We start from the raw sequence: 13,836 nt of genomic DNA on the forward strand, positions 1-13,836 counted from the left end.
GCTTTGCGGGGGTGTGTGGAGAGCTCGGCCTGGTTCCCGCGTTGAGCCCTCGCCGCTGCCGCCGCCTCCTCAGCGTCTCTCGCCGGCCTCAGCCGCCGCCATGTCGGACTATAGCCCGGCCGGGCCCCCGCCCTCCGGAGGGCCCCCCGGTGGGGGAGCCGGCGGAGCCGGAGCTGGGGGGCCGCCCCCGGGAGGAGCGGGCGCGGGGGGGCCCGGCCCGGGCGGAGCGGGGGGGCCGCCCGGGGGGATCCGCAAGGACGCCTTCGCCGACGCCGTGCAGCGGGCCCGACAGGTGAGGGGGCGGCGGGGCCGGGAGAGGCGCGATGGGGCCGGAGCCGTGAGGGTTAGAGGGGCTGGGGGGCTGGGACGGGGGCCGAGGAAAGGCTGTGAGCCGCGAGGGCTGCGAGCGGGGGGCAGAATGGGGGGAGGAACAGCTCCGGGAGCAGAGGGAGGGGGTGAGAGGGGTTGGGGGGGAGGGAGCGGGGTGGTGGGGGGAAGGGGCCTGGGGGTCTGGGAGCAGAGAGAAGGGGGTGAGAGGGGTTTGGGTTTGGGGGGGAGGGAGGGGGTCTGGGAGCAGAGAGAAGGGGGTGCGAAGGGTATGGAGGGTGGGGGGAAGGGGCCTGGGGGTCTGGGAGCAGAGAGAAGGGGGTGAGAGGGGTTGGGGGGGGAGGGAGCGAGGTGGTGGAGGGAAGGGGGTGAGAGGGGTTTGGGTTTGGGGGGGAGGGGGCCTGGGGGTCTGGGAGCAGAGAGAAGGGGGTGAGAGGGGTTTGGGTTTGGGGGGAGGGAGGGGGTGGAGGGAAGGGGCCTGGGGGTCTGGGAGCAGAGAGAAGGGGGTGCGAAGGGTATGGAGGGTGGGGGGAAGGGGCCTGGCGGTCTGGGAGCAGAGAGAAGGGGGTGCGAAGGGTATGGAGGGTGGGGGGATAGGATGGGAGGGAGGGGGTGGGGGGAAGGGGCCTGGCGGCCTGGGAGCAGAGGGAGGGAGGTGAGAGGGGTTTGGGTTTGGGGGGGAGGGGGCCTGGGGGTCTGGGAGCAGAGAGAAGGGGGTGCGAAGGGTATGGAGGGTGGGGGGAAGGGGCCTGGCGGTCTGGGAGCAGAGAGGAGGGGGTGCAAAGGGTATGGAGAAGGGGTCTGGGAGCAGAGGGGAGGGTGAAGAAATGTTATGGGTTGTGGGGGATAGGATGGAAGCAGAGGAGGGGGTATGTGTTAGGGAAGGGGTATGGGTTGTGGGAGTATGGGGATTAGATGAGAGGGAAGGGGTATGGGGTCTGGGGCCAGAGGAGAGGGGGTCTTGAGTGTGGGGGATGGATATGGGCTGTGGGAGGAGGGAGCCTTAGGGGTAGAGGGAGGTTGGTACCAGGGCTGGGGGGAATGGGGTGAAGAGGTATGTAGGGAGGAGGGGAATTGGGGACTAGGGGAGGAGTCTGAGGTAAGTGTTGGGAATGGGATGGAGGGGCTGGTGTCTTAGGCATGGAAGGGGAGGTGAAGGGTTGGAGGGAACTAGTGGAGATGACGACAGGCTGAGTGAAGAGAGGCAGGAAAATGAGGGGATCCCCCAAGGTGGATTACTGTTCCCTCAGGGGGGTAGGATACTCACTTCTATCACCAGCTCGGGAAGGGAGAGGTCAGAGTAGTTCATCTGCATTGAGCTTCAGGATTTCATGGTCCATACTGAGGCTAGTTCTTAACCTGGGTCTCACTTCTTGCTTCATGCATGTGGAAGAGGGCGATAGCCAGGTTCCTGGGTCTCTTCCCTCACATGTGGCCAGCAGAGAGCTCTGCTCAGCCCTCCCCTATTTCTGCCTGCAGCATCCACTGGGGCCTCATCCCTAGTCCCACCTTAAATAGGGACTTGTTTGGGATGGCCCTCCTTAGTTCTGGGGTTCCTTCTGTTCTTGTTGCAACATGACTGTCCCAAAAGGAGAAGGTTAGCAGTGTTAAACACCTTGTCCTCAGGTGGTTGGTGATCTAACCTAATGGGCAGTAGGGCTTGATGTCCCCACACATCCCAATTTCTGCAGGTGTCCCTTGTTTTTCTGAGTTTGCAAGGCTAAGAGAGTGCTATAAAACCCCAGAGCCATGGGCCGCTAACCCAACTGCTCAAATAAGCTTGTCTCACACACAGTCTACAAAAAATAGCCACCCAACGTTTGGGAGACAGGGTGACACTTCGACTGAAATTGTGGAGCTGATTAACATCTTTATCAGTAGGCAAGCCACTGCAACTCATGGCTTCATTTCCTCAGACTACAGAGGAAGCAGCGTAAATGCTGACAAGTCAGTCACAATTCAGATGAACGATTGCATTTGCAGAAGGAATTTCTCTACATTGAAAATGTCTGTATCCTGCTATGACTTGCGGGCACTGGTGGTTGGACAGGGCGCTGAAATGTGGGCTCTGCTACCATGCAGGGCAATCCTGCACTAGCCTTGCCACCTCAAGGAAGTACTGAGATGCTGGTGATCTGGCAATATGTCTTATGTTAATTTTCTTCCCAGCTTTTAGGTGTATTTTTCTGCAGTGCTAAAATCTTGGCATATTAATGCATCTGTGTGTCAGATGGCTGCTTCAGTATAAAACTGACACATTTCCCAAACTTAAGTTATTTCTGTATTTTTAATGTCTCGGATGCTTTGTGGCTGGCACTTGAAATTTGACTTTTAAAATGAGAATATTAATTGTTTGTTTTTAGGGGATCAAGGGGCAAAGCTCACTTCGTTCAAAAGTGAAGGATCCCAAAAGTGAAACCTTAAATCAGGAATAAGTTTGTTTTTAATAAAATAAAGGGGTGGGTGGGATGGTTTAGTAGACTAATAATGGGGTGTACAAAGCTTTTCACTTCTATGTCACTGATTGAAGTCCAGTCCAGTTTGATAGCTGCCAAAAATGCTTGCCATCAAATGGTGTGGCTGGGCTGGGGAGTTTAAGAACAGGTGTGCACTTAACTTTTGTCAATAGTAGTGTCAGTTTAGGATGTGATTTATAACAACACTTTTATACTGACAAAAGCCCTAGCGTAGACCCAGTTATGCCAGCAAAGAAATACTTTTCCAGAATAGCTTCTTTCCTTTGGAGAACTGTGTAAACTGTCCTGGTACAAACACTCTTAATCTGCATCACCACAAGAAGAGTTTGCAAAGAGAGCCCTGCATGGGACTATTTTTTAAAAAAATCCTGCTCCTTTCCTGCCCTGCAATACCCACTCCTGCATTATTTCTTGCATTTTTATCCCACTCCCACCTGAAAAAAAACCTTACGTCCCACAAGAGAAACATTCCCTCCATGCTACTAAAAACAAAAAAAGTCAAAACAATCCCATCAGTTTCTTTCTCTCTGAAAAAACGGAATTCAGACCATTTTTGCCGTTAAAAGAATAAAACAAATCTTTAACCATTTAGAGTTTTCCGGCAAATTACTGCTGTCTGGGGTGTGGGTTTTTTTGCCCATCCAGTTGCATCTGCACAAAGTAAATTTTACCAGTTCCTGGTATTATGGCAACAGGTCCTGCGAGACCTGCAGGATTCCAGTCCCGCTGCAGGGCTCTGTTTGCCAGGTTCGGTATCTTGTAGCTATGCCAGCAAACCTTTTCTAGTAGTGATTAGGCTTCAGTAGGCTTCTCAGTGAACAAGTGTCCACAACACACATCACCAGAGTTCAGTTGGCTTCCTCACCAAAGGGGCAGAATATTGAGTGGGCCATGGAAACTGAGCTGTCCTCTACCCCAAGGAAGAGTCCCTCCAGGTCACTTGAGAATTGCAGTTCTTCCGGGCAGGGAGAGCCTTTTGTGAATTGTACAGCAGCAAGCTTGCTATCAGCACTTAACGATAATTACTAGTAGTAGTGGATGACACACATTGCTCGGGGCATTGTAGGGAATCTTGCCTTGCTGTTGGACTACCGTGGCTATACTTGATTTGGCTAGGTAGAGAACTTTGACCTTCAGTGCTGTCAATCTTATGAACACTATAAAAATGACTTATCTGCCAATACCCAAGCACAGGATTTTCTCTGTCCTGCAACAGCTGAGCACATCACCATGTCCTCTACTGTCTTCAGGTGCCTGTGGTGGTGTCAGCTCCTGTTGAGCAGAATCCTAAACTTGAGTTGCAGCAGGTAAATAAACAAGGGAGCTACTTCTAAGAATCAGTTGAAAAACGACGTTAATGCAGTGTTAAGGTTGTGAATTTAAATGGGAAATACAAAATATCATCTGGTCTTCTTAATTCTATCCTATTGGATCTTAATTGTATAAATTAATCTAACCAGTAATCGAAATGATGCATATTTGTCAGTACCAATTATTAGTGAATAGACTCGTTACACATTTGTCTTGTGTGCACAAATTCAGATTCTCAAACACTAACTATTGCAATGCTTGACTTCTTAATTAAAATTTGCAACCTTCATGTTGTATTAATCTTTTTGCATTTAATTTCCTAAGTTTAATGAAAGAGGGAAATCTGTGTCTGAGTTGTGTACACTCATATTAATGCCAGAGTAATGCATGCGCACACCTAAGAGACACGAGTGTATACTGATGCTTCCAAAGAGCTAGCTGGAGTGGGAGACATTTGAACTGAGCGTGAGCTAACTGTTCTACATACAAGAAACACTGTTGTGACCCTGCATCCTACCTGAGAAGTAGGAATGGGACAAAGTCTGTCTCAATTGGAGTTCAGAAGTGGACCCTTAGCTAGTGAAATTTGCTGCTGCACATTCTACTTCCACACTCTAACTCCAAATAATTGGAATGTGGTATAGTGCTCTTGGTTGAGAGTTCTATGCCTGGTAGGTATAAAGACTGAAGGTACTGCCCCTTCTGAGTTACATCAGTGAACAGAAACATAGGAAGGGACATTTATAAGGTGTTAAATAAGGGGGTTTTTGCATAAAAGTCACAGTTTAGTTGAAATAAAGCACAAATCTTCCAATCCCAGAAAATGTTTTTCAGGAAGTTTAAGCACATGAGCTTTTCGTATTTAGTAGCTGCAATTTTTCAGCTTTAATAGTGTTTGCTACATGCAAATACAATAACAAATGTCATTAGCTCTCTATATAGACCTAGGTTAGAGCATATTTTTTTAGTGCTGTAATAACATTCTAGCCCTCACTTAGCGGAAGTGTGGTTGTTCAATGTAGTCATCTGAACTGTGTAGTCTAGCCTAGGACTTTTTAAATGGCATTACTGTTATTGTGTGGTATATTTAATGGACTGAAAGTCCTAGGGCTTGAGAATTTTGTTTTTGCTAATCTAGTTGCTTTTACTTTCCCCATTGTTGCTAATTTCTGGAAGGATTTTCCCTTTGGTAGTAACTGTACAATGCCAACTACTTTCTTTTCAGATAGCGGCTAAAATTGGGGGTGATGCAGCTACCACGGTGAACAACAACACTCCAGACTTTGGGTTTGGGGGTCAGAAGAGGCAACTGGAAGATGGAGGTACTGCAGGGTGTTCGTTGTCCATATTTGAACAGCACCATTATGTGATGAGAGTGCTGGGCCTTGGTGATACGTAGCACTTATATAGTGCTTTTTGTCTGCAGATCTTGGGGGGAGGCTTTTCAGTGTATCCCGATTGTACAGATAGCACAGATGAGAAGTGACTCGCGCAAGCTCTCACACAGAGCCACTGGCTGAGCTGGGAGTAACCCCCAATGTCTCTCTGCACTCTTAGTCCAGTACCCGCTCTACTTGAATCCATGGGCATCTCCGATTCCCACATCTGTAGAAGTGCCAGGGCCCTTCAGCGTGGGTGAAAGATTCCTGGGTGGTGGTTAAGCACAGGATGGAATGGTCTACATAAATGTTAGTTGTTGTTGTCATAGGCGCTTGGATTTAGACTATTACTTTTTATTTTGATAAGTTTCCATTATTTAAATGTTCTGATGATTTCCTGAATGAGGATGTACCTAGCTCACATCTAGCCCATCGTACTTCAGGAGTTGGTCTCCTATGTCACATATCAGCATGTGGAGACAGGAGGCCACCTGTAAGTACTGGGAAGAGGTTGGCTTGCATCTAATCTACTCCCTTCTCTTTCAAACAGACCAGCCAGAGAGCAAGAAACTGGCTGCTCAGGGTGACTGTAAGTACAACTTACGTTAAAAGGGATGGGAAAATAACTTTATAGGAGGTGCAGTTAACCACCTACAAAACCCTCTGATAGCTGGTGCTCACCTGGAGTGAGTGTTTCACATTGAGGCTGAGGAAAATAAGAGTGGATTGGGTGAAAGGAAGGGGAAGATTTGGGCTAGAAATACGTAGGAACCTGTTTTTAACCTGCTGGGATTTTTATCTTCCATAGTCTGCCTGGATAGTGACTGATTTGTTGTTGGCTTTGTGGTATTCTGCTTTCTGGTATATGAATTCATAACCCAAAACCTCTCATGGTTTTTCTTTTCAGCAATGTCAGCTCAACTTGGACCAATCCATCCTCCTCCCAGGTAAACTCTACCTTCATCCTTCTCCCCCACCCCAAAGTCACAAGGCTTGTGAATTTGAACTCTACATTCAGAACCAGATTAGCGACACATCTCTTGTACTTCAGACGTCTGCAGGAGGGGCAACATTGTGATGCCCCAAAACTTAACCAGCTGCTTTGCTCAGATGTGAGGCTTACACTTTGTTGTGTGACATGCCGTTGGGGAGACAGGTCACTCCTGGCATGAGTGGGCCGTGTTGGTAGTGAGGGATGTGCTTCTTGGCCACCAGCGTGGTATTTCTAGCTCTTGTGCAGCCTTTGCTTTAGGTTTCGTAGCTTTGGCTTCTGTAAAACCAGTGCACTGTGTGCAAATGTTGATCAAATGGACTCCAGGACACGTAACTAGTTTGCCATGCGTAACCCTGACACTCACGCATCCCCTAGACTGGTGTCAGTAGCTCAGTCACCTTCCAATCGGACTGTCCTCCCAGGAGAAGGAAAGTCCTTTGTCTTTTTTGTTTCTGATCGATGCAGGTGACTATCGGTTCCTTTTTTGTTACCCTCCCACTCCTCACTTTAAGCCGCTGACCGTTTCCCTTTGCAGGTCTACAGTGACTGAAGAGTACAGAGTACCTGATGGCATGGTGGGACTCAGTGAGTATTAGACAGGGAGGGAGCAGCCTGCCGTTGCTTTAGTGAAAGGCTTTCACTGTTGCTTTTACTCACAAATACCGTCCTGGCTTCTGAGTGCCCGTTGCTGAGCTTTCTGCAGAAAAGCTCGGTTGTTCTTGGCTCTCTGCTCTGATCCCCTTCACTGTGTTGGGTGACAGCTATCCAAGATCTCTGACTAGCATTTGAGTCTTATCCTGACACTCTGGCAACTCTGGTGTGGCACTTGTGCCAGCCAGGAGAGATGCAGGGTAGAGCATTGTTTTACTGAACGTACAGGCTCGGACTCCCTGCTTTAAATGGTAGGGATTAGATACTGAGGGCAACTCCCTAACTGGGTGTTGTCACTGTGGTTGTTGGCACTTCCATTGTGCACTGAGAATGGAGTCTGGGCAGTGGCGTGGATTCACTGGAGTGTTGTGATGGGCTCCGTGTTCTTCTCCCAGAGAAGAGGAGACGCTCAGTCTTGTCTGGCTGATCAGAGAAGCAGTGACTGGCTCTCAAGGGAGTCCAATCTAGACCTTTGCCAGAAGGAATGGTGGCTGTAACACTGGCTTCCGCGTGATGCTAAGCAGGAGAAAACTGGGCTCAACTGCATACAAGATCTGAGCCCAGGAAACAGTTAGTTGGTTTACAAGATGTGGTTTCAATTGACTTGGCTTTCTGAGCTTTTTGAGGCTAGTGGAGGAGTTGGCTGAGTTTGGGTGTACCAAACTCGCCTTCAGAGGCTACTGATTCCTTTAGGCTGCCCAGGCCCTGTGGTGAACAAGGCCCTTCTGAGACTCTTGTTTAACTAGATTTAATATTTGAATCGGTTGCTCGTCTTCCCCCTTCTGATGCCCATAGACTCGCATGGGGCACTGGACTCGAGCCCTCCATTCTGTGCGCTGCTGCTTCAGTTTCCCCTTCTCTAGAAAGGAGATAATGAAACTCACTCGCCTTCGTAGAGTGCTTTGAGATTCATGGTTGAAAAGTGCCATATCTTAGTAGCTGTGAGAGCGAAGATCATCCTAGAACCTGCAGTGTGGGGGGGCCCCTCCCACTACATTATATCCGAACATTATTTTTACCATTTCTCCAGTAGAATGTAAGGCTTCTATCTTCTGCATGGAGATAGATGGATATTGGATTGTTTTTTCTTTTTAAAGTGGTTGCAGATTAATAGACCATAACTGAATCATGTGAAGCAGTTTGCTTTGAGGTCTGTCTGCTAGTGACATTTCCTTTCTCTGTAGCAAGCCAGTGTTGCTTAGCAGTTCTTCTCCTTTCCTTTCTTTTTCCAGTTATAGGCAGAGGAGGTGAACAGATCAACAAAATCCAGCAGGACTCGGGCTGCAAAGTACAGATATCGCCAGGTATGGACTGGTGCTTCTTGGGAATCCTTCATGGTGCAAGAACTCTGCAGAGCGGTCCTCAATGCCCAGCTAGACTTGTCTTCCTGGGCCCCTTCATTTGAGGTGTAAATTTATACCAGTGAACATAATTACCCCTGTGAGCAATGGATGTTGTAGAGTCTCAGTCATCTGATGTCTCTAGTATGTTGTCAGCCTCTGTGGCAGTTCCTGGGTGGAGTTCTATACAGCCCATATTATGCAGGTTAGACTAAATGATCATCATGGTCCTTTCTGGCCTTAAATCTCTGAATCAAGGAATGCCCATGGCACCAGGCGTTCCCCAGAAATGTTCTAATGTGTTCCCTTGAGTGTATGTGGTTTAATATTGCGTTAGACAGCCCTGGCCATGTCTTCCCTGGGATGCAGTGAGTTCGCTCATCTATACAATATTGCCTCGCTACTGTAGTGATGTCCTATAAATACCAGGGGTCATTGATATAAAGTGGCAGAGGCCATCAGCTCCAGCAAGTATAACGGAAGTTTGAGCCACATGGCACAGTGTGCATCTGCTTAGAGAACTCAGCCACCACAGCTTTCCCCCTTCAGATCTTTGCCCAGTTATTCCATCTCCTTCACTATGCCATGGGCACATTGTTTTCTGAAACCTGTTGCCCAGGCAGAGTTCTGACTTGGTTTGTAGGGAGAGAAAGCATAAGCACATCTGTAGAGGTGCCTGTGGGAACCTCCAGGCGAAATGCCCTTGGAGCATGTCCTTTAACACTGTCTTCTCCTACAGACAGTGGCGGATTACCAGAGCGGAGCGTCTCTCTGACTGGATCCCCAGAATCTGTCCAGTGAGTACGCCCCTCTTTTCAACTATGGGCCCTGGTGCAGATGGGAATCGGCTGTCTGTCAGGCAGGGACTTGTTGCTGAACTTCAAGCTCAGCTCTTCAGAACTTGCTTTGTGTTTGCTGCCTCTCCTCCCTCACTGACAAACCACTGCCAGTGGTTCTCTCTGTCACCTGCCTTCTGCTGCGCTGTCCTGGAGGTTCTGCTGCTGTTTGGTGCTTTGCTTCTTGGGAACTTCCCCTGTCTTCAGGGAGGACAAGGGCCCTATAAAGTTAGTGGGAAGAGACCCTGAAGAAAATTCATAACCCTTCCCCTCCCCTTTCTAAATAGTGAAATTCTGAGTGGGAGGTTTGCAAGCAGGTGCCCCGTCCTTAGAAGGGACTGTTAGCCTCTTGCCTTGAGCTGGGCAGTTGGCAGGGTTTGGCCATAGGATGTAAAACCAAAATGCCCATCAGTGCAGCAGTAGGAATCTCCTGACCTTACTGCTCAGGGCTCTTGGAGACAGAACAGCAGTGTCGACTTTGGTTTATAATCATGGAGTTAGGATGTAGCAAAGATCAGCCCTGGGCAGCATGGCAACTGGGCCTGCCTTCTTGGCAAGGCATTGCTGTCCTTGACTGAACAAACCCCCTCTGGAATACGCAGGGCTAGACGGAAACCAGCGCAGTGCGTGTTAGCTGGGCTGTCGTCAAGTCTTGAGACTTGGCATGCTGGGATGGGAGCCCACGGAGAGGGAGGCATCCCAGAAAGGAGCTGGATGGGCCACTGCAGTGCTGGGGCCTGTCCTGTGTATTGCATTATTAGTCCGAGGTGTGCGAGACTGATAAATGTGCTTGCCCCTTGCTCACCACCATTGCTGGATATTTTCTTTCCCCTCACAGGAAGGCGAAAATGATGCTGGATGATATCGTGTCGCGGGGTCGGGGGGGGCCGCCTGGCCAGTTCCATGACAATGCCAATGGGCAGAACGGCACAGTGCAGGAAATCATGATCCCAGCTGGGAAGGCTGGGCTGGTGATCGGCAAAGGGGGAGAGACCATTAAACAGTTACAGGTAAGGGCTGGAAGCCGCCCAGGCTGTAGGGCAGGTGGACAAAACTCCCTGTGGTTATAGCAGGGGGCAGTGCACCAGAGCCTACTCCCCTCACTTAGCAATTTCCTCCTCCTGTCTGTCTCGTTAGCTCTACCCGCATTGCGGCTCAGCCCCCTCTAGAATGGTGTCTTTGTAGCCTCTTCATCTTGAGCGTTGAAAGGCTTGTGCTCTAGGGCCACTCTGATTCCTTCTGAAATTCTGGTGTGTCCAGCTGTGCCTTGTTAGCTCCCTGGTCCTTCTCCCCAGGCCCTGTCTGTGCAAGAGGGGTTATGTTGGTGTTGCTCCACCAATGTAAGCTGGGCTTGGCACCCGTCTAACTTACCCTGGTAAGTCGCTCTTGCAAGCCCCAGTTTGCACTGGAACAACCCTGTGCAGACTTCCCTAGGCTAGCTAAGCCCCAAGACAGCTTTTCTTAGCTGCCTCCCTGGCATCTCTGGAAAAGTGCAGCAGAGACAGAGGGACACTGAGTCTCACGTGCATCAGCCAGGGCACAGGGAATCCTGCCTAAGTCAGCACGTGTTCAAAAGCTTCACCACTGGAAGGGCTAAGAGTGTAACTCAATGGAAGCCTAAAACCCTGGAGCTCCCAAAATCTACAGGTAGGGGCTTGTGCCCTTGGCAGTGATGGTTGCAGGGCTGGTCTCCAGGGCCAAGTGCCATATCTGTAATGGAACCAGGGTTCATGACACAAGCTGAATTCTTGGGTGAGTCTCTCTTGAGCCCAGGGTGAAGCTCCGGAAGTTGAGTAGTGGGGAAGTCTGGTCCCTTCTCCTTCCCCTGTCAGAGCTCAGGTCACCATAGGCTGTGGCAGGTGCACAGCATGCTGGAGAGCCTCTGGAGAGTTCCAGCTATTGACTTGCCCAACCCCTGGCTGACTTCTTCCAATCTTCACCCCAATGCAGGAGCGAGCTGGAGTGAAAATGATTTTAATTCAAGACGGTTCCCAAAACACCAATGTAGACAAGCCCCTTCGGATAATTGGAGACCCCTACAAAGTCCAGGTAGGTCTGGCTGGCTCGCCCTAGTGGGAGTGTGTTTGTGTGTAACCATGTTCAATATCTTCATCAACGATTTAGATGTTGGCATAGAAAGTACGCTTATTAAGTTTGCGGATGATACCAAACTGGGAGGGATTGCAACTGCTTTGGAGGACAGGGTCAAAATTCAAAATGATCTGGACAAATTGGAGAAATGGTCTGAGGTAAACAGGATGAAGTTCAATAAAGATAAATGCAAAGTGCTCCACCTAGGAAGGAACAATCAGTTTCACACATACAGAATGGGAAGAGACTGTCTAGGAAGGAGTATGGCAGAAAGAGATCTAGGGGTCATAGTAGACCACAAGCTTAATATGAGTCAACAGTGTGATATTGTTGCAAAAAAAGCAAACATGATTCTGGGATGCATTAACAGGTGTGTTGTAAACAAGACACGAGAAGTCATTCTTCCGCTTTACTCTGCGCTGGTTAGGCCTCAACTGGAGTATTGTGTCCAGTTCTGGGCACCGCATTTCAAGAAAGATGTGGAGAAATTGGAGAGGGTCCAGAGAAGAGCAACAAGAATGATTAAAGGTCTTGAGAACATGACCTATGAAGGAGGGCTGAAGGAATTGGGTTTGTTTAGTTTGGAAAAGAGAAGACTGAGAGGGGACACGATAGCAGTTTTCAGGTATCTAAAAGGGTGTCATCAGGAGGAGGGAGAAAACTTGTTCACCTTAGCCTCCAGTGATAGAACAAGAAGCAATGGGCTTAAACTGCAGCAAGGGAGATTTAGGTTGGACATTAGGAAAAAGTTCCTAACTGTCAGGGTAGTTAGACACTGGAATAGATTGCCTAGGGAGGTTGTGGAATATCCATCTCTGGAGATATTTAAGAGTAGGTTAGATAAATGTCTATTAGGGATGGTCTAGACAGTATTTGGTCCTACCATGAGGGCAGGGGACTGGACTCGATGACCTCTTGAGGTCCCTTCCAGTCCTAGAGTCTGAGTCTGTGTGTGGAGAGCAAGGGCAGCAGGCTGACTGACTGCACTGTGCCTCTATTTCCCCATGGGGAGGGCTTGTTGTGGATGGTATAAGGTGGTTCCCATTACATGGCCCCTTTATTGCAGTGGCTTTCAACCTTTCAGACAATTGTACCCCTTTCAGGAGGCTGATTTGTCTTGTGTACCCCAAGTTTCACCTCACTTAACCACTTGCTTACAAAATCAGACTTAAAAATACAAAAGTATCATGGCCTGCTATTACTGAACAAGTGGTTACTTTCTCATTTTACTGTAATTATGAAATAAATCCATTGAAATATAAATATTGTACTTGCATTTAAGTGTATAGTCTGTAGAGCAGTAGAAACAAGTCCTTGTCTGTATGAAATTTTAGTTTGTTCTGACTTGGCTAGTGCTTTTTATGTCGCCTGTTGTAAAACAGGCAAATCTCTAGATGAGTTGATGTATCCTCAGGAGGACCTTGTGTACCCCTGGCTGAGAACCACTGCTTTAGTGGTCAGTGGTTACTGGCCTTAAGGCCATTCTGAAATTATCTACTTTGGCTCAAACCTTGTAAAAGTCCTAGTGAGTCTCTTTTTGATCTCTCCAGAACGATTTACACATTCAGAATTGCTCCACGCACACATCTCCCCCAGTGAAACCACTCTGGGTCCCACAGCACAACCTTGTTTAGGACAGGAAGTGAATACTGAATAGTGTCTGCTTGAGGAAGGATGGGCTTGTGGTTAAAGCACCAGGGTAGGAGTCTGGAGACTTGGCTTCTAGTCCCAGCTATGCCTCTCCACTTGCTGTGACACGGTGATGGACATCTTGCAAGAACATGGACAAGTTGTTTCTTTTCCTATTTCCCCAAAATTACACTTAATTAGGGTGTGGAAATGAATTTGATGTAAACTTCTGAGCTCCTCAGATGGTGAGCACGGTACAGGTATAAATGTGCACTGAAATGATTACATTAAGCAGCTAGGGAGTCTGCCAATCAGGATGCCTGGGTTGTATTGAAGACACTGTATATCCTTGGGCAGTTTGACCTCTGTCGTCTTATATCTCAGTAAAAGGAGACTGACTATACCTGCCACACAGCTGTAGTGGATGTTCTGCTATTTATAAATCATTGAGGTCCTCTGTGAACGTGCTGGACAAGTGCAAAGCAGGCGCCCTACTACAGTGGCCTAATAGTACCTGCATGGCTAGGTAGAAAGGACTGAGGGTGAATTTGGGAATTGCCGAGGAGACTGGGAACAGAGCTGTATGTGCCTGAACTATGCAACATGGCTGGGGGTGTGTGTGTCACTCTTGGATCTTCACTGGAGCAGCATTGTTCCCAGCCACTTGGTAGCAGCTATGGCTTTCCGGGACCACTGGGATCCTTTCTGTGTGGGGCCCCTGGGGTTAAAGTCCCTTAACCTAGCTAATGGTCCCCATGTATTTAAAGAAGGAATTCTTGACCAGGTGCCCCAGGTCCATGC

General features: G+C 48.8%; 1 protein-coding gene across 5 annotated transcripts in view; it reads left to right on the top strand.

Moving 5' to 3' along the window:
* KHSRP (KH-type splicing regulatory protein) overlaps positions 1-13,836 on the top strand; it is a 22,030-nt gene continuing 8,194 nt past the window's right edge. For 2 of the 5 annotated variants that reach the window (XM_030545803.1, XM_030545804.1), the window contains exons 1-9: positions 1-292; positions 5,341-5,437; positions 6,045-6,083; positions 6,402-6,441; positions 7,024-7,073; positions 8,372-8,443; positions 9,219-9,276; positions 10,154-10,325; positions 11,266-11,364. In XM_030545803.1, the coding sequence (XP_030401663.1) occupies positions 101-292; positions 5,341-5,437; positions 6,045-6,083; positions 6,402-6,441; positions 7,024-7,073; positions 8,372-8,443; positions 9,219-9,276; positions 10,154-10,325; positions 11,266-11,364 (819 nt within the window). In that variant the 5' untranslated portion in view covers positions 1-100. Of the gene's footprint in view, positions 293-4,054; positions 4,112-5,340; positions 5,438-6,044; positions 6,084-6,401; positions 6,442-7,023; positions 7,074-8,371; positions 8,444-9,218; positions 9,277-10,153; positions 10,326-11,265; positions 11,365-13,836 lie in introns of all 5 variants that reach the window. The other 3 variants (XM_030545802.1, XM_030545805.1, XM_030545807.1) reach the window with 2 other exon arrangements.

The sequence above is a fragment of the Gopherus evgoodei genome, unplaced genomic scaffold (genome assembly GCF_007399415.2).
Source record: "Gopherus evgoodei ecotype Sinaloan lineage unplaced genomic scaffold, rGopEvg1_v1.p scaffold_40_arrow_ctg1, whole genome shotgun sequence".
NCBI lineage: Eukaryota > Metazoa > Chordata > Testudines > Testudinidae > Gopherus > Gopherus evgoodei.